At 41.6% G+C, this 25,275-nt stretch overlaps 2 protein-coding genes across 3 annotated transcripts; both read left to right on the forward strand.

Annotated features, from left to right (window-relative positions):
* Positions 1-5,341: 5,341 nt before the first annotated feature.
* On the forward strand, positions 5,342-10,173 carry col10a1a (collagen, type X, alpha 1a; the record flags this gene model as incomplete). Its single annotated transcript, XM_080849720.1, has 2 exons — positions 5,342-5,468; positions 7,755-10,173. The coding sequence occupies 2 exons, from the start codon at positions 5,342-5,344 to the stop codon at positions 9,599-9,601; spliced, it is 1,974 nt and encodes a 657-aa protein (XP_080705846.1). The 3' UTR covers positions 9,602-10,173.
* Positions 10,174-16,195: 6,022 nt separating this feature from the next.
* fyna (FYN proto-oncogene, Src family tyrosine kinase a) lies at positions 16,196-22,448 on the forward strand (the record flags this gene model as incomplete). Of its 2 annotated transcripts, XM_080850624.1 has the most annotated exons (11): positions 16,196-16,442; positions 16,629-16,725; positions 17,334-17,432; positions 18,041-18,144; positions 18,409-18,558; positions 19,500-19,664; positions 20,291-20,470; positions 20,823-20,899; positions 21,259-21,412; positions 21,817-21,948; positions 22,236-22,448. In XM_080850624.1, 11 exons carry the CDS (start codon positions 16,196-16,198, stop codon positions 22,442-22,444), a joined length of 1,614 nt encoding a protein of 537 aa, XP_080706750.1. In that variant the 3' UTR covers positions 22,445-22,448. The 2 variants fall into 2 exon arrangements, with proteins under 2 accessions (XP_080706750.1, XP_080706751.1); XM_080850625.1 differs by lacking the exon at positions 19,500-19,664.
* Positions 22,449-25,275: the final 2,827 nt, after the last annotated feature.

Genomic DNA, 25,275 nt, shown 5'->3' on the forward strand with positions numbered 1-25,275 from the left:
GTAAGACGAGGAACAGGGCCAACTCTTTCTGGAGAAGAGCGTATTGTCAGTGGTTTGTAAAGAGACTTGTGATAGCAAATTACTGCTGGTGAAAATGTCCTCCTACACCAAGCGCTACAGAACATTGCAGTGTTGCACAATACCTGATGTGGCATCGAACCCGAATGCCTCTGAAGCAACTCATTAAAATGTCCAGCATGACGAATAAAGCCTAAAAATGTTAAGGCCCTAAATATCACATATTTTCCCAACTTAATTTTAATTTCGTCAGCCCACGTCCAGTGTGTGCGCGTGTGTGTGTGTGCGTTTGTGTGTGTGTGTGTGTGTGTGTGTGTGGTGTGTGTGTGTGTGTGTTTGTGTGCATGCATGCACAACTGTGTGCCAGAGATCTGGCTGCCAGAGAGTGCCATCCTGCAGGGGGACCAATCTGCTCAAGGTGAATTAGAGCATCATCTCAAACACACAGTCACGCCTGCTATATACACAGCTAGTGGAGATATTATACTTCTTATGTTATCATCAAAGGCTTTATTCGTCTTTCACAAAATACACAAAAAAAACATAAAAACAAAAAAAAGCTCTGTGTGCAACAAAATTATCTCACAGAAAGTCCTCCATCATTGCGATACAAGTATCAAACCCAAACATATTCAAAATTAAAAGTCCCTTAAAAGCACGACCATGACTGATACGTTCAGCAGATAGAGAGACCACATCTTTTGTTGGTGTGTGTCCTTCACTGTTCTGTTCTAAGAGCTGGGGCATTACTTCTTTGAGATTCTTCCCAGATATGAAATCTAGACAAGAACACTCAAAAGGCCTGTGTTCCAGTGTCTAACCACATCACCTAGTAAAGCCACACACACACACCGCTACTGTTACTGTAATTGTGACATGTAGATCTGTGGGCAGACTGCCAAAAGCCCTAAGGGGTCTACAGACAGGTTCACTGAGCGTGCTTGAACACAACATCACATAGCCATATGGCATTGTCACCCCCCTCAGAGCTGATATCACTGAATAAAACCAAATACAGACAACACAGAGTATGGAAACTATACCAGTCAAGGCAATCATCTTGAAAGAATAGAAATGGTCTGGCCCTCTAAAACAATAAGGATGAAAGCATGCCATTTAATGGCAGCACTGATGTGCTGTATCTTTGTCCAATAGGAACCATCGCACTGCTTCCTGTTTCCTGTGAGCATCACCCCTGTGAACGTTCTAACTTCCGGCCGCCATTCTGGGGCTCCGTTTCTAAGAGCCTGTAATTTCACCGACAATTGCGCCGGTGGGACGCTGGCAACCCTACCATTCATAAAACTGAAAGTGGCTCTTAGTGGTGTGTCGAATGTATCAAAATTTCAACTTTGCTCTCCAACATATAGGGGTTATCTTTAGCGTTTCCTCACGTGCAGGTTTAGGTCGGATCAACCGACAATTAGGGCACGTTCTCTTGGGTGCCTAGAACTCACCAGGAAGGAAAACCAGATAAGTCTATGTCTGAGTGGTGAGAGCATGCTTATCTACAGACACACACACACACACAGACACACACACACACACACACACACACACACACACACACACAAACACACACACACACAGGACAAAAACAAACCTTTCCTACCCCACCACTACAGTGACATCATGCCTCTTGGGGAATTATGAAATGTCGAAGCCCAGAATCGATTTTAAAACCCAGACCTCCTAGAACACAGATACGGATCAGCCTGCTGTGTCATCACTTATCTCACAGTGTCTGCCTCCTTCCCCATCTCACTGTTTTTCACAGTCCAGAGCCAAACTGCAGCCTACAGTATTTTTCCCCTGTGCCGTACATGGCAACCAAACAGACGTGTTTTACTGTGACCCAACACAGTAAATGAATTAAGAGCTATGTCATTCGGTTTTAATATCGAAGCTGCGAGTCCTACCCAGGGTGGTTATCACAATGGGCAAGGACAGGCCACATCAAAGGGCCTGCGAGAGGGTAATGACTTTTGCAGAGCATCACTTTAAGACCTGCCCATGCCTTCCTCCCCTCCCTGTCACAGATTTCCATGGAGCCGTCTGCAGTCATGGACACAGCCATGTCTTCTTTAGTTTCTCGGGAAAATGCATAATCTTAGCACATGTCCATACAGTGTGCTGTATACAGTGGTATACTGTGTATAATGGCCAGATTAAACTAACTCTGCATTTTCCAACACGTGACTCAATGAAAACAAACACGTATTTTGGATTTGAGCAAAATCTTTGTCAATAAATAGGACCAAAGGAAACTGTATTTCGGGGCTGTGTGGTTTGACAGTTTTTTTTATAAACACACACACACACACACACACAAAATAGCTGAAATTATGTGAGCAAGTGAAAAAAAAGAGACTCCACCCGCTGGGGCTCTGTCATTTGGCTGGATGTTACTAACGTTAGCCGCGTCTAGCCTCTTTTGTGGGCAGTAAACACAAACATAGCCTGGAAGAAAATGGCTGGCTGATACTGACTAAGGTGGCACAGGCAACACAATTTGAGATGTGGGACACCAACCCAAATGCTCACTTCTATACAAAGTCAGCAATGTGTATACAAAAAGCCAACCATAAATGGCATGTTTCATTTCTGGTGTTTAATTGCTGTGTGGATGTGTGCTGATTAATTTGTGTAATCATTCATTCCCAGTCATTTCACACTAAAGTCAGTGAATGCGAATCATCACTTTGGTCTCCAAATACAAAATGTCAAGATGTTTTTGAAATCTCGGTTAAGAAGGGGAACAAGCACAAACAATGCCTTCTCAACTCCAGTTAAATGCCATAACTATACACTGTACCAAAGCATCACTTTGGAAAATTGCACTTGATAGTCCAATTCTGAAAATCGTAAATGCACAAACACGCCTTGTGTTCAAGGAATGCTTAATTACAACCCTATGAGCAGGCAGTCCCCCCTCAGTTGCAGTTTAGGAATATCCCACATAAACCTGGTAAACCCCTACAACACAAATAGACGCACAAACTATCAGGCTGCAAAAAGTCGTCGGGGAATCAACCCAAAAGTGTCATTATGTGCGCGAAGATTTAGGGTACAAAGTGTACATTGACAATTCTAATCATACTTTTGGGGGCCCTTGGGTGTGTACCTTATCATCAATGGGGTGTGTGCTTCTCCTCTGTAGCCAAAACTGAATCAAATAATTACCCGTGCCAACCTAATTGAGAAAGTCACGTTGGCGGGTGGGTGTCTGAGGCCTGGGATGTATGGACAAAATTGATTGATGAAGATGAGCTGGAAATTGCAGGAAGGGCGGAGAGGCCTCTGATTGTGGATAGGCCAAAGTGTGTAGGGACCAGGGAGAGAAATGAGATCGCAGCTTTGAGGTTTTTTCATCGTCAGGATGGTGCACAGCCTCAGAGCTCTTTCTGCCCCCTGCTGGAGGTTCATAGCATTGCCCCTCTGACCTGCATACTATGGCGCTTTCAGTCTGAAGGTGACAGGGTGAAACAAGCCAAACTGAATGTATTTTCCAGTGCTTCTTTTTATATCTTTATTAGCTGTTTCTAGGGCAAAGTACTTAGAAAAATACACAAGCAAAGGACTATAAACTGTTTGGCCTGAAATAGTAAATTTAATGAAAGCCTCACTATACCCTGCCAAACAGACAAGCTGACCAAACATATCCCGGGCAGTGGCACTGTCTATCTCAAGCTGAGAATTAGACTAAACAAGTTTACCCCTGGTGGGCTGTATTAGGACATTAAGCCTAATCATGACTTGGAAGATATAAAGCCTAATCTACTGGAGAGATATGAAGCCTAATCATGACTATGCAAATATGAAGCCTAATCATGACTGGGGAGATATGAAGCCTAATCATGACTGGGGAGATATTAAGCCTAATCATGACTGGGCAAATATGAAGCCTAATTATGACTGGGGATATATTAAGCTATTGATGAAAGACATCTATTCTTTTCCCGCAGGTTCTCTCTCAGAACAATTGCCATGGACTCCTATTTAATTATCTTACATTAAAAGGCTCAGATGGTAAACACTGTCCTTGAAATACAACAAAAAAAACTGTGAAATGTATCTATATATGATACTGTGCATCAGTATCAATGTCTTCTTTATGTTATTTTTCTTTGAAGGGCTCTTATAAAAGGGCTTTTTTAATCCATATTCAGGATGGTGGATGTAAGTTACTATAGCAATATAGCTAGAGTGTCAAGAGATACACAAACTTTTAAAAATAAATATGTGCTGTCTGGCTCTCACATATTTGAATCAAAATGCAACAGACAGTGTTTTAATGTCCATGTTGAAGATGTAAATGTTTCACAAATGTGCACTTTCAATGCGAAGACACTCTCTCTGTTTGTTTGTAAATTAATTCATTTGTTAAAATGGATGGAAAAACATTGAAATAAGTATCAAATATCCTCTTTTGTCATATCTTAAACTTAAAAATCTATTCATAGGGTCTAAAAACATTGAAAGCAAACAGCTCTTCCTGATGTGACATGCCAACTTTGGGCAGATCTTACTCTTAATTATAGCCTAGCTGTGAGATGGGAGGTTCTTGTGTGGTAGGTGCTTTTTTAATGATCCGAGAGGGACAGATATGGTATAAATACCCTCAGCATTGTCCTGGAGAGCAGCAGTTTCTGGAAGTGCTCCTCACCCAAGGATATACAGAGGCAGGAGCAGTGACTGTGATAGTTTTTCCCATTTGGATTCGGGAAAGCCGGTAGGTGCACTCTCTTCTCCCTTCTGCTCAGCACATTCAGGCGGATGCAGGATGCTGCCTAGTCTGGGCCTTTTACTCTGGTTGCTAACATTTTAAATGTACTCTGTTTTCTTGCATTTGACTTTATTTTAAATGTATTATAAACTAAATGTAGTTACATTCTAAAATTCATTCATTCAGATTCAGCATTCACAATGCAACAGAACACATAGGAATAATATTACTTTTGTGCCATGGAAAGCATTGCTGACTTACACAACTTGGTGAACTCAGTGATGCTGGCTTAGCAAGTGGCTACTCAAGGCTTATGGAATGGGAAGGAAAAGATTCTCTCCTTTTCAAGCATTTCAAACTCAAGAGAGTGCTGGTAGCAGGCTGAGATCAGTATATTTTACGAGGCACTTGCATTTGCACCCTAACCCTAGACTTGAAAAATGAGGACCGTTCGTCATGTTCTATCATTTGTGTTCTATTGGCAGCTATATGCATCTTTGAATCATGCAATTCATTCCAGCTGAATCTCAAGAGACACCAGAAGCATTGAATAATCACCTCTCATCTCCATTCCCCCTGTAGATTTAACCTCAGAAAATGGAACTACGAGTAGCAACCATCGTCCTCCTCTTCGTGGCTCTGGCCGCTGCCACTGGCGAGAGATATGTTGTCAAGAAAGTCATGAAGGCACAGCAGTACCAGCCCTACTCAGTGAAGAGCCATGGTGAGTTTTGCAGCTCCTTACTGACATGCTAGTCTGGTCTATCACTGGGTTTAAGACACCTTAAAGAATTAACAACTAAAAGTGTACTTGCTAAATCATAGAGGTTTAGAGGTGACATCAGAAAGAGTCAAACTGCACAAGCTATAACTTACAAAACCTTACCATCCTTACCATGCATAGCTGCATCCCTGCAGAGTGATTGGTTGCACTCAATTCGAAGTTAAACCAATAGTTATTTGCTCAGCATAGGACTGTCTCAACCTCAACATAGGCCTGGCTCAACATATGCATGAAAGAACCTTAGCCTGTACTCTAGATATGTCAGGAACATTTCAAGACCTTTAAAAAAAATAGGAAAACAGTGAATTTATGCAATGGAAATGCAATGAGGATTATTCAGTAGATTACAGCAATGCATTTACCAATGACAATATTTTTCCACTGACATTATCTAAGCAGTCACTGAAACTCATTGAATCATTGTCAAGTGAAGCACTTGTGTTACGTTCAGAGATGTACCTATGTGTACTGCATCATGCAATGTAGTGACAAATATACATCACTCATGTTTGGTATTGAAGTTCTTTTAAAATTTGGTTTAGCTAAATGGAGTAGTGTTATATGACACAATAGTCTAGTCTAATTTAAGACATGTCCTCCAGGTAGTGTACACAGACTAAAAACAACAAATACATGAAGTTCACCAGTTTGATCTTTTTGGAATAATAGATTCAAGGGAGAAATTAGGAAAAAATAGGACACACTGAAACAAAACTTCACACAGCCATGGTTCAAAGAAAAGCGGTCTTGAGTAAATGGGTATGTACACACCTAGTTCAAAAAATACATTTTGCAACATCTGTTTTGGTTCACAGAAGTTGTGCCTCCAAACTTGGCAAATGGGAACAACAGAGTTTACGCACTGTTGAACGTAACCACATTAAGGCACCCATAAAAACGGGGGCCTTCAATTTCCCCCTAGGGGCTCCACTAACGCAGTCTCACATCTGTTAGTGAGAACGGCCTTAAAAGTGAAAACTATTCTTGGCCTAGTCTGGAATTATTTCAGCAACTGAAACCACTGTGCAAAGTGCTCAAAAATCTGCTCTACCAGAAGCAACCTGGTGTAGGCCCACTGAGCAGCTCTGGGGCAGAAGTAGACCGGGTGTGAGCCAAATCTGGGCCAGAATGGCATTGTCTCTCCCCCCCACACGCCCCGCCCCCTTGCTGTTTACAAACTGAATGCCCATTCCTTGGAATGTTAATCTTCTCATGTCTGACCAGACATTTAAAATGTGCTTGGATGGGCCCAGTGTGCTTCTGATGCAGGCAGAATCAGTTCCACTACTCTACAGAGCCTTAAATAACATGCACATATCATGATGTGAATGTTCCTAAAGTAGCAATGAGGTATTTTACACAAACCATTTAAATGAAGGAAAAGTATAAGTTATAAAGTTCTGGATAAATAGTCTTACATAAAGTTTGTTTTCAATCCTTCAATACAATACGATAACTACTCACTTTAATTCAGAATGAAATGCACTTCTCTACCCTTGCATGATAGTACTGAACTGACTTTAACAAAGCAGTAAAACAGAATTTTCAGAGGGAGTTAAGGAAGTGCTGGATGAATAATCCACCTTTTAAACTATGTTGTATTAAGTTTTTGATGTTTTTACCATCTGAAGAGCACAGTTAATGAGTACATAAAATTATTATTGGTCATATTAACTTGACTTAATGAAAACAAAAAAATGCACAGATGAGACTGTCACTGCTGTATTCCAGCGCACACAATTACTTTTTAACAACTCCCAGGACTCCCATGGTTTACTGCATCATCCTCACAACAGATTTTTGCTTACAGTCTAATGTCACAAGGTCATATGACTATTTTTGATTAAAAAATACATATTAACTCAATTTACTGCCACACCAATAAAAAATACATACAAGCACTTTAACCAGTCTGTTTACAGCCTAAGGACAACCTACTGTAATTATTGTATGTCATGTACAATTCAACACACACACAGTGACATATCTTATTTTGTTGATATCTTTTTGGCTCAAGTAAGACTACAGATAACTCAAAATGAGTAAGTGTTAGGGATAGAATATCAGCACACACACACTTCACACCTGTTGCTGCTAAAGCTCCAGGTACTGTTACAGGTGTACTGCACACATGTTGTTGGTGCACCTGTTACTGCTACTCATGATACACCTGTTACTGGAATTCATGGTGCACCTGTAACTGATCGCCTGTTGTTCCTCCTACAGTGGTGTCAGTAGCTGGAGAGCCAGGTGCCCCAGGTGAGCCCGGAGCTGAGGGTCCTGCCGGCCCTCCAGGCCCTGCTGGTGAGAACGGCGTTGGGTATGCTGGCCCAGCCGGACCCCCTGGACCCCCCGGACCCGCTGGCTACTCTGCTGCCGGAAAACCTGGCTCCCCAGGCGGCCCCGGCAAACCCGGTTCCAACGGCGCCCCTGGAGCCAAGGGTGAGACCGGTGCCTATGGTCCTCAGGGACCAAGAGGCATGCCTGGCCCTTCAGGAAGCCCCGGACCTGCTGGTTTGTCCGCCACTGGCAAACCAGGCTCTGCTGGTATGCCCGGAGCCATGGGACCAAGTGGAGAGGCTGGTGCTAAGGGATACACAGGTGCCCCAGGTGCTCCAGGAGCCAAGGGAGATAGGGGTGTTGGTGTGTCTGGCCCACAGGGTGCCACTGGTGCAATGGGTCCCATGGGTCCTTCCGGCCCTGCTGGTGAACCAGGTGTTGGAAAGCCCGGCAGAGTTGGTGCCACAGGTGAGCCCGGAAAGTCAGGTAGCCCAGGTAGAGATGGCGTTCCCGGATCCATGGGAGCTCAGGGACCCAAAGGTCACACTGGAGCCCCAGGAATCGGTGTGTCAGGTAAGCCAGGTGAGAATGGCGCTCCAGGTATGCCCGGCTCCACTGGTGCTAGAGGTGCTCAGGGTCCTGCTGGCGCAACTGGTGCTCCAGGTGTCCCTGGATATGGCAAGCCTGGCGCTAACGGTCTGAAAGGTGAGAGGGGAGTAGTAGGTAGCCCAGGAACCACAGGTCAGAAAGGAGAGCCAGGTGCAATGGGCTCCACAGGTGCAACAGGCTCAACAGGACCCATGGGTCAATCCGGCCCCCAGGGAGCAAAAGGTTACCAGGGTCATAGTGGCCCTGCTGGTATCAAAGGTGATGCAGGTGCACCAGGTATTCCCGGGCACAAGGGATTCAAGGGAGATCAGGGACCTCAGGGTATTGAGGGCAAACAGGGTTACACAGGTGCCACCGGTCCAGTCGGCTCAAGGGGAGCCACCGGAGCCACTGGCCCTAAAGGTGAGACTGGCTTCACAGGTGCCACAGGTGCTCCAGGTAACCCCGGAGCTTCTGGACCCAAGGGCGTTTCCGGTCACCCAGGTGCTGCAGGAGACAGAGGAGATGCTGGTTCTCCTGGTCCCAGAGGCCCAGTTGGCCCAATGGGACCTTCTGGTCCTGCCGGCATGAAGGGTCACACCGGTCTCCCCGGCCCACCTGGCCCCGCTGGCCTTACTTCTAAGGGCATCCCCGGACCCCAAGGGCCACCTGGACTCCCAGGTTCTGATGGCCAGGATGGTAACCCCGGCCCCTCTGGCCCACCCGGACCTCCTGGCGCACCTGGCGAGGTCATCTTTGAGAAGAGCATGGCCCCAGGTGAGATCATGGTGCCCACTCTGGTCAAAGCCCCCATGTCTGCCTTCACTGCCAGCACAACCACCCCCTACCCACCCTCTGGTGAGCCCATTAAGTTTGAGCATGTAGTGTACAACGCTGAGAACCACTATGACCCTGAGACAGGTGTCTTCACCTGCCAGGTCCCAGGTGTGTATTACTTCTCCTACAACATGCACGTGAATGGCGCTAACGCCCTGGTTGCTCTGTTCAGAAACAGCGACCCCGTGATGTTCACTTATGATGAGTACAACAAGGGTTTCCTGGACCAGATGTCCGGTAGCGCTGTGCTTCAGCTCAATGAGCAGGACACCGTTTACATGAAGATCCCCGATGATGATGCTAACGGTATCTTTGCCGCCGACAATGTCCACTGCTCCTTCTCTGGCTTCCTGATTGCTTCTACGTGATGAAGTGATAGAGCCTTTAATGCCACCATTTCTCAACCCGTGAAATGTTACTCAAGTCATAAATGACCTGTTGGAGTAAGAGTTAAGGATGGTCTTTATTTTTGAGAAATAGAGGCATCTTGACTTGAAAATTCAAAGCAAAAGGGTGCAGGTGAGGAAGAGGTAATTTATATAACAGGTTATCAGGGATTTGACAACAACAAGCAGCATAATCAGAGATACTGTTTTTTGTTTTAGTTTTTTTCATTTGTTTGTATTTGCTTTGGTTTTGTAAGTGGAGACAACATGTGAAGGTTTAAGTTTATTTTGTGTCCTGGTAATTTCTTTTTTTTTACAATTTTTCCTTTTTTTACTGATCACAACTGGTGCTCCAAATGCGTTAATGTTTGTTTTTACACAATGTTTTCATGGCCTTCTTAATAACTATATTAAATAACATAACAAATATGTGATACGTATGTGCACAGTTTTGTTTCTGGCTTCATTGTCTCTGACTTGAATATTGTGAAATGGTCAAATTGATCATCAAGAATAAAACAACATATAACACCAAGGCAAAATGTGTCCCATCAATGTTGTTATATACCTAAGATTCAATGTGCTATGTAAAACATAATGGTTGAAATAAATACTGTCTTAAAAAAACACTTCATCTTTGTTGGGGCTTATTTACATATGAACATTGGACATGGTTTGACTTTCCAACTTCGGAATTAGGAAAAACAGGGTTATGCAAGCATTTGGTATTTAAAACCATCATACAAGTAGTCCTTTTGAGAGGAACATTTGCCTAAATAGCTCATGAAACATTCACTTGCATGGGGGGAAGTAAACAGTTTGGCCATAATGGTTTTAACATGAGTGTCTCGTCTTCCACAGATGTGGCACAGCACAGCACTGTCTCTGTGGCAGTAATATAAGGACTCAATAACCAAATATTAACTTCACATGAACTGGCTCCAATCGACAGGAAAACTGGAATCACCATGGAAATCCTTTAATATGGACCCTTTTTCAGAAAGAACTAAGATCCCAGAAAGGGACCAATGTACCACAATTTGAGTTTTTACTGGGTGTTGGTCGGCCCCACTGTTTGCAGAGGTTTTCTTGTTCTTCCTTTTTTGCTCAGAAATAGCTGGGGGTAGGCAGTAAATCTGGGAGTAGCCAGTGCAATGTGGAAGCGCTGGATGTGAAAGAGACACCCCTCACATGAGGGCCCTGGCCCAGGCAGAGCTCTCTCTCGCGGAGGTAATTTAGGCCTGCCTACCACAGGCCACAGGCAGCTGAAGTAACTGAAGTGACCATTTTGAGAGAGGATATGAGAGAGGGAGAGAGGGAAAGAGAGAGTGGGCTGTGGTTTTAGTGAGGAGCAGAAGGAGGTCGGTGCCGTGTCTGCCATCATGAGAGGGTGGACACAAGAGTCCTCACTGCATGTGAGGAAAAGATTGAGCAAAGAGAGAGAGAGAGGGACGCGTTGAAAGCCACAGAGCTCGCTCAAAAAAGATACTCCGGAGCAGACTGGGGGCAGGAGTATTGGGTGAAAACACACCCTTCCTGTGGTGGCAGGATTAGTAGTGAGTGGTTGATCTGGGAGCCCTGGAAATTCTAGGTTTAAAATTGGCTCAGACAGCAAATGACCAAAAACACCCAAATGGTGTCTTCAAGTCATCTCTCTTTACTTGGAAGGGTTTGGTTTTCAGTGAGGTTTGGAGCAGAATTGACCAGAATGTGACGGTCAAGAGTGTTCCCCAACTCAATTTATGATGTGTGTGTTTCAGGAAATAATACAACCAAAACAGAAACCTGGAATGCAGCGCTGTTGTATAATTAGTTTTCGTGTCCCTGAACATGCCAGGGACATTCACAATTTTGCCTAAGAATGGATGTGGGTGACAAAACAAACAAAAAACACACAAACACAAAACAGTCAAACATAGCACAGGAGCAAAACACCATATTAGTTTGTGGTGCTGCTGCAGATCCCCTTTCTGATGGTCAACATTCTAGAGGTTTCCGAAAACTTACCATGCACATGTATGGATATTTGAGTTTCTGCTAAATGGGCATTCATTAAATCTACACTTCCACACCTAGTTTTCCAGTCATACATTCAAACATCCTGCTAGCAATGATTGAGCCAGGCCAAATCAGATGGTTTAGATCAGCATCTATGGGAATATTTCGCCTCAACTGGTATGTGAAGAGAAATGTTTATACATGTTTAGTACTAAACTTCAAGAAAGCAAAAGAAATAATTGTATTTACTCCACGTTTCCTTTCAACCATGTCAATAATAGTGTTCCATGTTTGATAAAACTGTATATCTGATAATGCATTTGGAGCAAATTCATGATTACCACATCCTCTTATAGACAAATATTGAAAATGGGGTACTTCCATTGTAGTGTGGCTGTCAAAGAATGATTCATTTTCTAATAGGATCATGTTTATCAAGAGGACAGTTTGGGTATGTGGCAGGATGCATATTTCGCAGGAGTTGTTTTGACATTGGTGAGGTAGGAGCTGTGTAATATTATTATTTACTAATATTATCATTAATAATATTATTATTATTATTCCATCAAGATGCAAACACATGCCACGGCTTTAGGGGATGTATATTTTCTACCAGCTTTTTTATTATTGCTTTGTTTGTTTGGCAACATTCCTCACCTCAAAACCCTTTTTATGTCAAAGCTTGTTGGCATGTCCTGTAACTGACCAGACATATCTTCGCCACATGATGGCGCTGTATATACAGGGACTATTTACGCAACCTTGGGTGCTACTCATCAACCACTCCTATTTTAGACCGCATAGTGATGAAGACATGCACCTTTAGACACGTGCTTTTTTATAAATGTTACTGTCTTTGCATGTTCCATGCAATATCAGTAAATGTTGTTCATCTGTAACATTTACATTTGTTTTCCAACTACAATATAATTCTTATTGTGTGAAATATCTACATGATGTTCTATAACACTTTGTTTAAAGGCAGCCAAAAAGAATACATGTAATATAATGTATTATTTGACAAAAAATACCTGTTGTTACTGAATTCAGTTTTTTGTATTTTCATAGTTTTGGCACTCTTCCCAGAAGTCTTATTAACATGTATAGCTATATAAAGGGTTTTAAGAAATGCTTTTGATTACACAGGCCTGCGGCTATACTGCTTGAAATAATGTAGTATTATTATTATGATGTGTGCAAAAGGGTAGGTGAAAATGTCCCCCTCTTGCCCTCTGTGGCTAAGTTAAACCATGTCACAATCAAATGCTTGTCAGGAATAAAATAAAGAATATTCCTGTATCATTTTGGTCTAACCCAATTTGGCAACATAACCATTCACTGTTTTCAGTCTGCTGCCATCCTGAAGTCTTTAAAAGTATATTCTCATCATGGGGTTAAATCCATCACAATGGTAACTACCTCAGAGGGTAAGTACCAAACTAACACCACGCTGAAGGCAAAGCTGGAATACTGTAAAATGGTACAGCATTTCTTTGTGCATTTACTTTAGTTAGAACGGTCTGGGTAACATATAGCATGAATCTCCATTGATCACTTATGTCCTCCATACTGCATACTAACTTCAGTGCTGCTGACTTGAGTAGGTTTTTATATTTTTTTTACCAACTAATTAAAGTACGACCTGAAAAGTCTTTCAATAAATTGGGTAGCCAAATGACATAGAAATTGAGAAAACATGTTATGATTTAATGTTATTAAAAAAATCAGCTTTACCTTGATTCAGACTGATTGCATAGTTTCAGACACAAATCAGAGCTGACAAACCTCAACCAAACGTGTTACATATTTATGTTTGATTTTTAGAAAGTAAACAGACTTTTCAGGCTATTCAGATTTCTCGTCATTCAAATAGGCAGTTTTAATCCTGGCCTGCGGCTTGCCAGGTTAATGTCTCACACACAGATGTGTATAGTAGGAGAGGTGGTGTCTTCACTTGAACGCAAGCGAATGGCGATCCCCGATTGGTGTTTGCTGCTGTCAATCACACCTTTCCATGAATCCGCTTCTACATCGCCATCATTTGATGCTCAACGGACCCTGCCGTCTAAAGCATTACGTTAGATTATGTTATTTTCATTTTTCATGTTATAAATATACAGATAGCATTAAATCGATATAGATGCTTCAGCAGAAGAGCGCATAATGTTTTAGACAGCTTGTTTCATGGTAAGCACATGCTTTATTTATTTTACATTTCTGCATGCGGGTGCATTCGCCTGGTTCTCTTTCTACTGATTTCAAGTTAATTCATTGGGGCTATGCGGATAATAGCCCACCTTGTGATAGACCGAGCCATCTTTTACTTGTGATGTTATACGTCTGCTAAAAGCATACTCTGCTCGTCGTTGTCCCTCAAAATCATAAGAAAGTGGTTTCCATAAATGACGTGATTGTGCATGCCGCTCATTCTGTGCCGGAGCGGAATCGGCTATCTCCTGCTGCAGCGGTTGATGCGCAGCGTAAAGGGCATAGATGGAAACCGTATATTGCTTGTAAATCAACCAAGCCAAAAGGCCAAATGTAACGGGAGTGGTCAACGTGTCTTCTCCGGCGCAGTGTTAGATCATGCCAGTCAGTAGCTAAGTGGGGAAGATAATTAAACGGATTTCGGTGAGGTTGTTGTTGTGGCAGTCAATTAACTGTTGCAGAGCGAAAAACAGATCAATAGGATGATGTTGGCTAACCTCTGTGTGATGCCTATTTTTTTTTACATCTAAATTGTGCACAATCTAGTACAGTACATAATCATTCAGTTTTGGGTTTTTAGTATCATTTAGTTATGGAGTTCCCCATAATGGTCCATAGACAGTGACATCGTGGAAGATAAATTGCTGATAACGAATGGTCTGAGATTAAGCCTCCCGTACATTGGCATCTCCCGATGGCATCCTATCAAGTCAGATGCTTCGATAAGTACTTTTTGGATGTAGGGTAAACTGCATGTAGGCCTACACGATGAACAAGAAAACTACATACAGCATTTTTGGGTACATCATCAGTGCCATACAGTGGTGGGGGCATCCACATTGCTAAAGGGGGGTATTAGACACTGCTGCCTGTAGTGTTTCCCTAAGTGTTGGCTACGTTTCATTAGGCAGTTCGCCGCTTACTTTGTAACACCACTGGCCTTGTGGGTACATATGCCCGATCCGCAGTAGATCAGGGTCAGCTGCCGCCTGAACAGTTCACGATGTTGTTGTTTACCAATGTTTACAAATCCTTTGGCTTAAACATGCAGTGCACATTAGCACGTGATTGCCTATGAAATAAACTGAGCTTCTAGTCTACAGAACATACTGAATGCTTTAATCAGTCAGATTTGGGAAGGAAACAGTCTTTCATGTCTTTTAGGCTTTCCACAAAGCATCTGTCTGCAGAGTTCTAAGATGTGGCATATGCTATCATGCATTGCCAACATCCATAAATACTGCCATGTAGACCTTGTATTTAATATGTAAGGAACTTCTGCACCAAAGGAATTTTTACATGTCTGTGGCTTATTGGCGTTTTGACCTCCATTAGAAGTAGATGTGTGTGTCTGTAAATAATCTTAAAGTAATAGAAATGTACTGTGGAGTTGCAGTGGCATGACAGAGAGACACCGTAGAGGAGACATTCATCTGACATACAGTACATCTAAAATACTTCTGCTCTTGTGTATCACCATGCTAACTTTCCCGATCTATCTGAAATGGAGGGCATAACACAGCTTATAGATGGTAGAAACTGAATGATCTATGATGATGATCAAAGTAAGCACAACTGATGTCTAAAAACTAAAAGCACAAACAAAAAAAGAATGCCCTTTTACCCTCTCAAGACAACTTCATTGTTCCCTTTTATGCTAATGTCTCTTAAATCCATTTGCTGGACATGAGAAGGCGAATGTTCACTTGTTTATTGTTTAGCTCATAAATGTATGAATGTGAATACATTCCGATTACATGATGGTGGTTACATTAAATATCATACAAATTTGCTTCATAATACACCAATCAATCGAGAAGCTTAACATTGCCTGACTATTTTGTACCAGTATCTGAATTGACACTCATCATAGAAAGGTTGATGGAGTTGGACTGACATAATGGGGTCTCTCTTGATGCCACTCATTCAGCTAGTTTACACTTAAGAGCGAAATACAAGTAAGGCACTATAAGTCATTATAAAGTGCAGTACCTTTGTAAGGTTGAATTCCTGGCAACACCTTGGGACACCTATTTATTTTCTAATATAATCATTGAAAAGCATTATATAGATGAAAAAACAATTTCATTATTTTACATAAACTAGTTCTAATTATTAAATCTACAGCATATGACTAATACTGCTGCGGCTGGCTGCTTACATATTTACTGAGTTAAGACCCACAGTGAAGTGCAATAGGTTTAGTTATAAATCCTCAGTTAGTGACATGGCATAATGGTGCTTTTTCAAAACAAAACGTGAATTATGAAAGAGTCACTAACATCCAAGTCTGACCAAAATGGAGTCTCTGCCACACAATGTAGAAAACCTGAAGTGAGTTTCCTGCCTTCTCCTCCCAGACGGAAAACAATGGGCTGTGTCCAATGCAAGGACAAAGAGGCGACCAAACTGACGGACGAACGAGAGAACAGCATCACTCAGCACTCGGGGTACCGCTATGGTTCTGATCCCACGCCCCAGCACTACCCCAGCTTTGGTGTCACCGCCATCCCCAACTACAACAACTTCCACACCCCCGTCAGTCAGGGGGTGACAGTGTTCGGGGGCGTAAACTCTTCCTCCCATTCCGGCACCCTACGTTCCAGGGGTGGGGCAGGTAAAATGTGACATTGTCGTTAGATATTGTTGCCATATTGCTGTAGTTACAAGGAAATGAACACATTCATTTCCATTCAGCATTATTTATTTCTATAGCCCTGTAAACAATGGGCATCGGCCCAAGTGTTGTCCCAGAGCCTATATCAATACCTGTGTCATGCTGATTGCATGTCTGTCTGTGCAGGAGTGACCCTGTTTGTAGCACTTTATGACTATGAGGCCAGGACAGAGGAGGACCTCAGCTTCCGAAAGGGAGAGAAGTTTCAGATACTCAACAGCACGTAAGTCTTAAAACTCTAAAATGTCTTAAAACTCTGAAATCCTGTTTATCCATTACTTCCACAGTAAGATCACTGTTTATGTCTTTGCTGCAGTAAACCAGCATATCCCCATTAAACAAATGGGCTTTGGGCATAGGGGGTACATGGATTTCCTTTTCAGTTTGTTTTGCCTGATGAAGACCTGAACGGTTGAAACATTACAGCAATACATTCGATGGCAGCGTAACATCAGTGCTAGGACACTTACTTTCTTTGTCAAGGCGTTTATTGCTGCCTGTAAAAGAGGCGATAAAAGTGATGCAAAGTGCAAACACTGTCTGCCTTTTATTGTTGCTGACAATAAGTTAACTCCTTCTTGCCAACCTGTTTGTTCCTCTCTCTTTATCTGCTTCTCTCGCTCTCAAATTTAAATCCCCATTTCCTTTTGTTGGCATGACATCAATTAATTTCCATCTCCAAATCTACCTAATAATTTGGAAATAAAACGTTCACAATGGTATGGCAAAAATAAATATACCCGTACAGGATGTTTCGGTATGTCCACTGCACAGTATAATATAAACACAATATTGATCTACATAATAATTTCTTTCTGACCGCATGTGCAGGGAGGGGGACTGGTGGGATGCTCGGTCCCTTAACACAGGTGGAACGGGCTACATTCCCAGCAACTATGTGGCTCCAGTCGATTCCATCCAAGCAGAGGAGTAAGTATTCCACTCCACTCTTACACCTATTAATTAACTGTAAATATAGCCCGTTTATCTGCCTTGGCCATGGCAACCATCCATTTAGAACTAGTCTAGTGACGTCACTTTGTCCAATCAGTTAAGAAAAGACTTGATGTTTCGATCAAAACATGGAAATTATATCTGCAATGAACATAACGCATGTGTGGAAACCGTGGTTAAATAAGGATAATGGACTTCATGGTGTTCGGGTAGCAGAAAATAATGCACTTCAAGGTGTAACTTATTACCACTTCAAACATGCATTATTTTCTGCTTCCATTACCCCTTAAGTAAATCTGCAGCACATTATCTGTTGGTAGATGGCCAACAACCCTGGGTAGGAGCCCTAACTTCAGCTGCTATCTCCTCTTTGAGACTTGATATTTTTAGAAAAGTCATTATCACTGTAGCTATATAATTTAAGCAACATTGAGACTGGAAATGTATATGTGTACTCGCGTCATCTCTCATATTTGCAAATTAACTGCATATTTGTTCTCAAGGCACTATGTAAAATAAGTCTAACTTCTTAATCCTGCTCTCTATTTCTGATTGACTCTGTTTTACATTACGCCCTTTTTCAGCTGGTACTTTGGTAAATTAGGCCGCAAGGATGCGGAGAGACAGCTTCTCTCCAATGGCAACCCCAGAGGCACATTTCTAATAAGGGAGAGCGAAACCACCAAAGGTAGTGACAAATTATTTCTATAACCTACTTCTATAAACTTTAAAAGGTAGTGACTAAACGATTTCTCACATCTAAAATGAACTTCATTCACAAAGTGATTTGATGTCTCTTAATATATCAAATTAATCCTGATAAATCTTGATGTGGTGGTTATGTTGCGATCTTTCATGTGTTTGGTGTTATCAATTGGTGTTAGAAGCAGATCACATAACAACTTAAGCCTTAGATGAGGTGTGATCTGGTATGATCGGTTTCTTTTTATAGGGGCCTACTCATTATCCATCCAGGACTGGGATGACGTAAAGGGAGATCACGTGAAACACTACAAAATACGAAAACTGGACAACGGGGGATATTACATCACCACTCGGGCTCAGTTTGAGACCCTCCAGCAGCTAGTGCATCACTATTCAAGTAAGACTGTACACTAAATCATGTCATTCACTACTCAAATAAGACTATACGTACACAAAATCATGTCATTCACTACTTAAGTAAGACTGTACACGAAATCATGTCATTCACTACTCAAATAAGACTATACGTACACAAAATCATGTCATTCACTACTCAAATAAGACTATACGTACACAAAATCAGGTTCAAGTAGGACTGTACACTAAATCATGTAATTTATTACTCAAGTAAGACTGTACACTAAATAATGTAATTCACTATTCAAATAAGACTATACGTACACAAAATCATGTCATTCACTACTCAAGTAAGACTGTACACTCAATCATGTTCAAGTAGGACTGTACACTAAATCATGTAATTTATTACTCAAGTAAGACTGTACACTAAATCATGTCATTCACTACTCAAGTAAGACTGTACACTAAATCATGTCATTCACTACTCAAGTAAGGCTGTACCCTAAGGCATGTCAATCACACACTACACACACACACACATTCAGTCTAATGATGGAAAGCTTCTGGTAGCTTCAGTGTGTTATATATATACTTTATTGTAAATGGCACTGATGTACTATAAGCAAATGTATAGTACTCAATATAGTCATGGTAGTCTTTTGAGAGCTTACTGTATATTGTTCCTCCATCAAAGTCTGTATGGGTAATGTTTACCTGAATGTCTCATAACCTGATGTGTGTTGCTGTACGTATGTCTCATATCCTAATATGTCCCCATGTGTCTTTTATTCTCATTCCCGTATCTGTATCTCTGTCCTGATCTGATCTATCGCACATTTGTATGTTATTCTGGCATGCAAACTGTCTCATATGCCAATCTGGCTCTGTGATTCATATGCTTTTGTGTGTCCTCGGGTGTCTCATATTCTGGTCTGTCTGTCTCGTGTCCTTCTCTATGTCCCCTCCGTCTCGGTGCAGCCAGGGCCGCCGGGCTGTGTTGCCGCCTGATCGTCCCCTGCCACAAAGGCATGCCCCGGCTCGCAGACCTGTCCGTCAAGACCAAAGACGTTTGGGAGATCCCACGGGAATCTCTGCAGCTGATCAAGCGGCTCGGAAATGGCCAGTTTGGGGAAGTCTGGATGGGTACGCTTCCCCACCACATCACACACCACATCTAAAGGCAGGGTTGGGACATATGTTTCAAGGCTGTTTTTTTATACTTAGTGAGCTTTCACACATTTGTTGGTGGCCTTTTTAGAGTCTATAGTACAATAAGAGCCTCATAACCACATAAAGTCACTACACTGTAAAATGTGATAAGTGTGACTTATCACATTTTACAGTGTTAAATGTGTCTCCAATTTAAGTCAGAATCCTGATGACATTTGATTGCCAGGACAGTAAGGTTAAAATTGGAGACACATAGTACATTGGCATTGCAGTTGTTACTGTGATTTTTCTCAACTCTGTTCAGCTATGTTGATTAGTTCATCTCAGTGAATCCTAGTGGCTTTAGGCACAGATGAAAATGTTAGCATAAATGGTAGCATAAAACTAAGTGTCTGAAAATCTATTTATATATTTTAACTTAGATATTCTTTCCCATTTCAGTTGTTTTGCCGGGTTTTTCTTCATCAGTTGTTAAACAATAGTTCCAGGTTAATCAATTCAAGTTCCTTTTAATGGAACCATTTTAGGCATTCTTTCTACATGTTTGTGTTGAGTCACTGTTTCAAAACATGGCCGCCTGCCTACCGTGTTCCTGACAGGTACATGGAATGGCACGACCCAGGTGGCAGTGAAAACTCTGAAGCCGGGGACCATGTCCCCCGAGTCCTTCCTGGAGGAGGCGCAGATCATGAAGAAACTGAGGCATGACAAGCTGGTGCAGCTCTACGCCGTGGTGTCTGAGGAGCCCATCTACATCGTCACTGAGTACATGGGCCAAGGTACCAAACATCTTTTCAGATCAATATATAGTCTTACTCTTTAATCGAGTTACACTAGGGACTATTTTAAAGAAGAAATAATTAGTAAAATAAAGTTTATTTCTATATTTGTGCAAAACAAAGATATGTAGTGTTATTGTGTCTTACACCTTATTTGTTTAATACATATAGACTGTGTTCATGAGCAACATATACGAGGCACCAGCATGTACACGTGTCCTGGCCTACATCAAATGTTCCACTTGAAATAGCCTCATCACTAATGAGTGTAAAAATGGCCAAACTGCTTCTGTTATGTGCATATTTTATGTGGCGCTGCTGCTCTCACTGCCAACTCCTCTTGGATTTACAGGAAGTTTACTTGATTTCTTGAAGGATGGGGAGGGACGGGGGCTTAAACTCCCAAATTTAGTGGACATGGCAGCTCAGGTAAGATCACATTTTTAATTTGGATAATGTTTAAGAAAACAACACAGTGTACTGTTTTTTTTGTCCACCACTACTTTAGACAATATTGTTGCCAAAAAAACATTATTTAAAAAGCTTACTTATGTTAGATTATATAATTCAATGTTAACCTTTGTTTGTACCTTGTAACCTTGTACTTCCAAAAGGTGCCTGTGAGTGGCCTTACTGTTCAGTTTGTTTACAGTCCAAAGGCAGTTTTTGGGTGCAGGATTACATTCTGCATTAACTCAAAACCACAGGACCTTAAGTTTCACCTCACATCTTCACCCTCTCTGAAGTCTCCTGATGTACTAATGGCCTTTATGTGATCCTTTTTGTAGGTGGCATCTGGCATGGCTTATATTGAGAGGATGAACTACATCCACAGGGACCTACGGTCAGCTAACATCCTCGTTGGCGACAGCCTGGTGTGCAAGATTGCTGACTTTGGGCTAGCCAGACTGATTGAGGACAATGAATACACAGCTCGGCAAGGTAAGAACTCTTCTCAGAAATGAAAAGGAAGAAGAGACCATTTACAGCCTGAGGCGTATTACACCAGATGGGTTTTACCTGGTTTACAGAATCAGTTAATCATGAAGCAAGCATGCAGTTTACTCCTGAAAAATGATCTCGAATCTGGAACCTTCAAGGGTTTTTTTGTTTAGGGGGATAGTCGAAAGGTCATACAAAGATGACATGCAGGCAGTAGGTAGCACATACAATACTGTATCTTGAACAGTTGAATAATCTACACAGTACGTGGAGATAACATCTTTGAGGGTTATACTATAGTACCTTTCCAGGTTCTATGCAGAGAAGATAAGATAAGGCTCTCCTATGAGCACAAACCGAGGAAGGTAAACGACCTCAAGGCTGTCATTTCGTCTCTGTTTCAGGTGCGAAGTTCCCCATTAAGTGGACTGCCCCAGAGGCAGCTCTCTATGGAAGGTTCACCATTAAATCTGACGTCTGGTCCTTTGGGATACTGCTCACAGAGCTGGTAACCAAGGGAAGAGTGCCATACCCAGGTGAACTACATATTCATATATATTCTGTCCACTGTACTGTAGGTTTTTTATAGTGTTATTCGAGTGGGGGACTAAGTTGCCGTTTGTGTGTAAGTGTCCACGTTTGTGAGTGCTTATGTGCTGTATATGCATGTCTCTCTATGTGTTGCCTACACACTCACACATGTGCATGTACAGAAGTATTGCCATATCGTGAATTGTGTATGTGTGTACTTATCTTTTTGTGTGTTTTTAGCCAGTACGCTCACACATGTTTTGTCTGCCATGTGTGTGTGTGTGTCCACCAGGCATGAACAACCGTGAGGTTCTGGAGCAGGTGGAGCGAGGCTACCGGATGCCGTGTCCCCAGGACTGCCCCATCTCCCTCCACGAGCTGATGATCCTGTGCTGGAGGAGGGAGCCTGAGGAGAGGCCCACCTTCGAGTACCTCCAAGCCTTCCTTGAGGACTACTTCACTGCCACCGAGCCCCAGTACCAACCTGGAGACAATCTCTAAAGCCGCTCCCTCCCCAAAAGGCGCCATCTCTTTTGTATTATTACTGCTACTATACTTATAACTTATTATATTGATTTAAAACTTGACCGGCTCGCTAACGGGGACAAGGACCCTTCTGATGATACCAACGTGACAGAGGCTTCCATATTTCTCATCAATCTCATTGCTGTGAAAAATTACACATCGAGACTCCATCTTCTGACAGGATGACGTGCAAACAGCGTTATTAGGAGAGTCAAACTATGTTATTGGGAGACACAATCTCTGTGGCTTTCCCCCCCCCACCCCCAGTGTTTTAAGAGGAACTCAATGTGATGGTGTGCTTCTATTTACTGTAAATATCACCTGTGGGTTTACTGAACCTTTGTATACTTGTTTTGCCTTCTTTACTGTACCTTAGTTTATTTTTTGCAACACTTCTCGCGCTCCCTGCCACGATTATTCCGCAATTGTAAAGCATTAAAAAGCATGGATCGGGATGAAAAACAGGTGTGATGTAATGGCAAATCTATTATACAGACTGACTGTGTGGTAATTTTCATCACCATTACATTTGATTTAATTATAATTGATCTTTGGGTTGAAGAGTTGAATCTTTGGGTTGTAATTAACCCTGATTTGCTTTGCAAGGCCAGAGAGAGCACTTTTTTCACAATGGGCTATAACTGGAATGCTTCACTTCCCCGAGCTCTGGCTGGCGGTGTCAGTAACCCTTAATCATATTTGAACATTTATGGCACTTCAGATGAAATTCAATAGGTTAGTGTTCACATTGAAAATAGAAGACACTAATTTGGTGCTAAATTAAGATGGTAACACTTTATTTGGAAAGTCCGCCTACAGTGACTTTACAGATGGTCTGTTGAAATTCAAGTTCAGTCTTTCTAATTGTAAACTGAACATCACCTTAGCCAAACCCAACCCATAACCACACATTTTAGTTAACAGAGTTTCAACAGATAATGTTATGTTTATTATCTTAGCATTCGTAGGTGGTCTAGAGGGGACCATCCAAATAAAGTGTGACCACTGATGTTCACTGAGTCATAATGTGAACCAAAGCATATTTATTGTAGACAAGTTTTGGTTAGGCGATTGGGAGATGGTGATGGTGAACATGCTGCTGTCTTTGGTTTCAATGATTAAAAAAAGGAAATGCATAGCTAATAATATAAAACAACAGCAGCATCCTGCACAAGTATTCAATGTCTGTTGTTTTGAAAATCACATGACCATGATTATGATGTTTTGCTTTTTTGTTTTCTCAAATGAAAATTGGCTTTTCTGTAATTCATCTTTTAAAGATCCTAAACGTTAAATTCATGTGTTAAATTCACGTGAACCTAGCTAAAGGATCCCAGCATGTCTGTGACACTTTCCTTATTTTCAAATGCGGTTCACTGGCATCAAGCAAACATTACAGAACAGAATTTTCATTTACCAGAGGTTAAGAGACAGCATTTCTTCCTTTTTGGTCAGTACTTAAGGAACTGTAATTAAAGTCTAGCAAGCTAATAGACAACAGCTGTGGTATTTACATTTAAGTTAAAACCTTTTTTGGGGTTTTCTTAAAAATGATTGTGTATTTGACCAGATGTATTTGATACAGCTGATTAGCAGTCATCCTGTCACAGAAACGCAAACCGCACTGAAGCAGTCTCTTGCGCTTGCGGCCTGTTCCTCTGTCTGAGGAGAATTCAGTGTCAGACACACTGTGTCCTGCCTCTGGTAGAGACTGTCCGTCTAATACCTCTCGGCCAATGCATGTCTGCAGCGTATAGTGGGCTTCAATAGTGAAAGCGTTTGGTTACAATCACCCCTGAATTTGTCTAGTGAGTCTGGAAAAAAGCTACTATACTGCTTTTTTTTTTTTTACCTCACCTTTATTTTGTATCAAATTAGATTAAAACATTCATCTTCAGAATATTATTTGATTCCTCAACATATTTATTTATGTCTGTTATTATCATGCTTTATTTTGTACAATAAAAGCTCATGCTTTTTACTTGCTGGCCCCCTGACGTGGGTGGTGAGTTTGTTAAAGACCTATACAGTAAAATTTCAGTTTTCACAACATGTTACCAGTAGTGGTAACAAATAAAGAATTCATAGTTTATAGATAGTTTAGAGAAATGTTTTCACAATGACAATGATATCTTGTTTTCTTTTGTTATACTGCACATACTTGGCTCATTTTCTTTTATGCTTAATCTCCACTGTATGAATTCATTTACAATATTACCCCATTTTCCCCTCACACAGCTTTCTCTATGACTGAACATGTTAGTTTTTGTTGGCTGTTGACAAAATAGCTGTTGACACTAAAACCTTGCCTGCCTGAATAGTTACTTAACTTAAAATAATTGATTGGAGCTCAAAACTTAGAATTCAAATTGGACAATTCAAACAAACACCGAACAATGAACTAATACTAGAACAGGAAGATTTTCTAAGCAAATCATTTCAATGAAGGCACGTCTATGACACTGTAATTCCCTCTCATTCCAGCAGAGAGCAGAACTTCTCACATACAGACATGCAGAAGCCAAATTGCTTCCACGCAGATGATGATATTTGTGTAGTGTTAATTTCTATGATATAAATACAGTGCAAGTCATCTGCTTTGGAACAGATAGGAATTCACACATGCATAACCGCTGAGAGTCGATGAATTGACAGGATGTCACATGACGGATGAAAACCTACATGATCTACTGGAACAGGCTCATTTACAGTTCTGTAAGGCACAAAATAAATATACATGTACACAACCGTGTACAACCTGTATACAAAACCCGAGAAGAAACTTGAGAAAAAAAGCCACAGGGACT

The sequence above is a fragment of the Sprattus sprattus genome (genome assembly GCF_963457725.1).
Source record: "Sprattus sprattus genome assembly, chromosome: 13".
Taxonomy (NCBI): domain Eukaryota; kingdom Metazoa; phylum Chordata; class Actinopteri; order Clupeiformes; family Clupeidae; genus Sprattus; species Sprattus sprattus.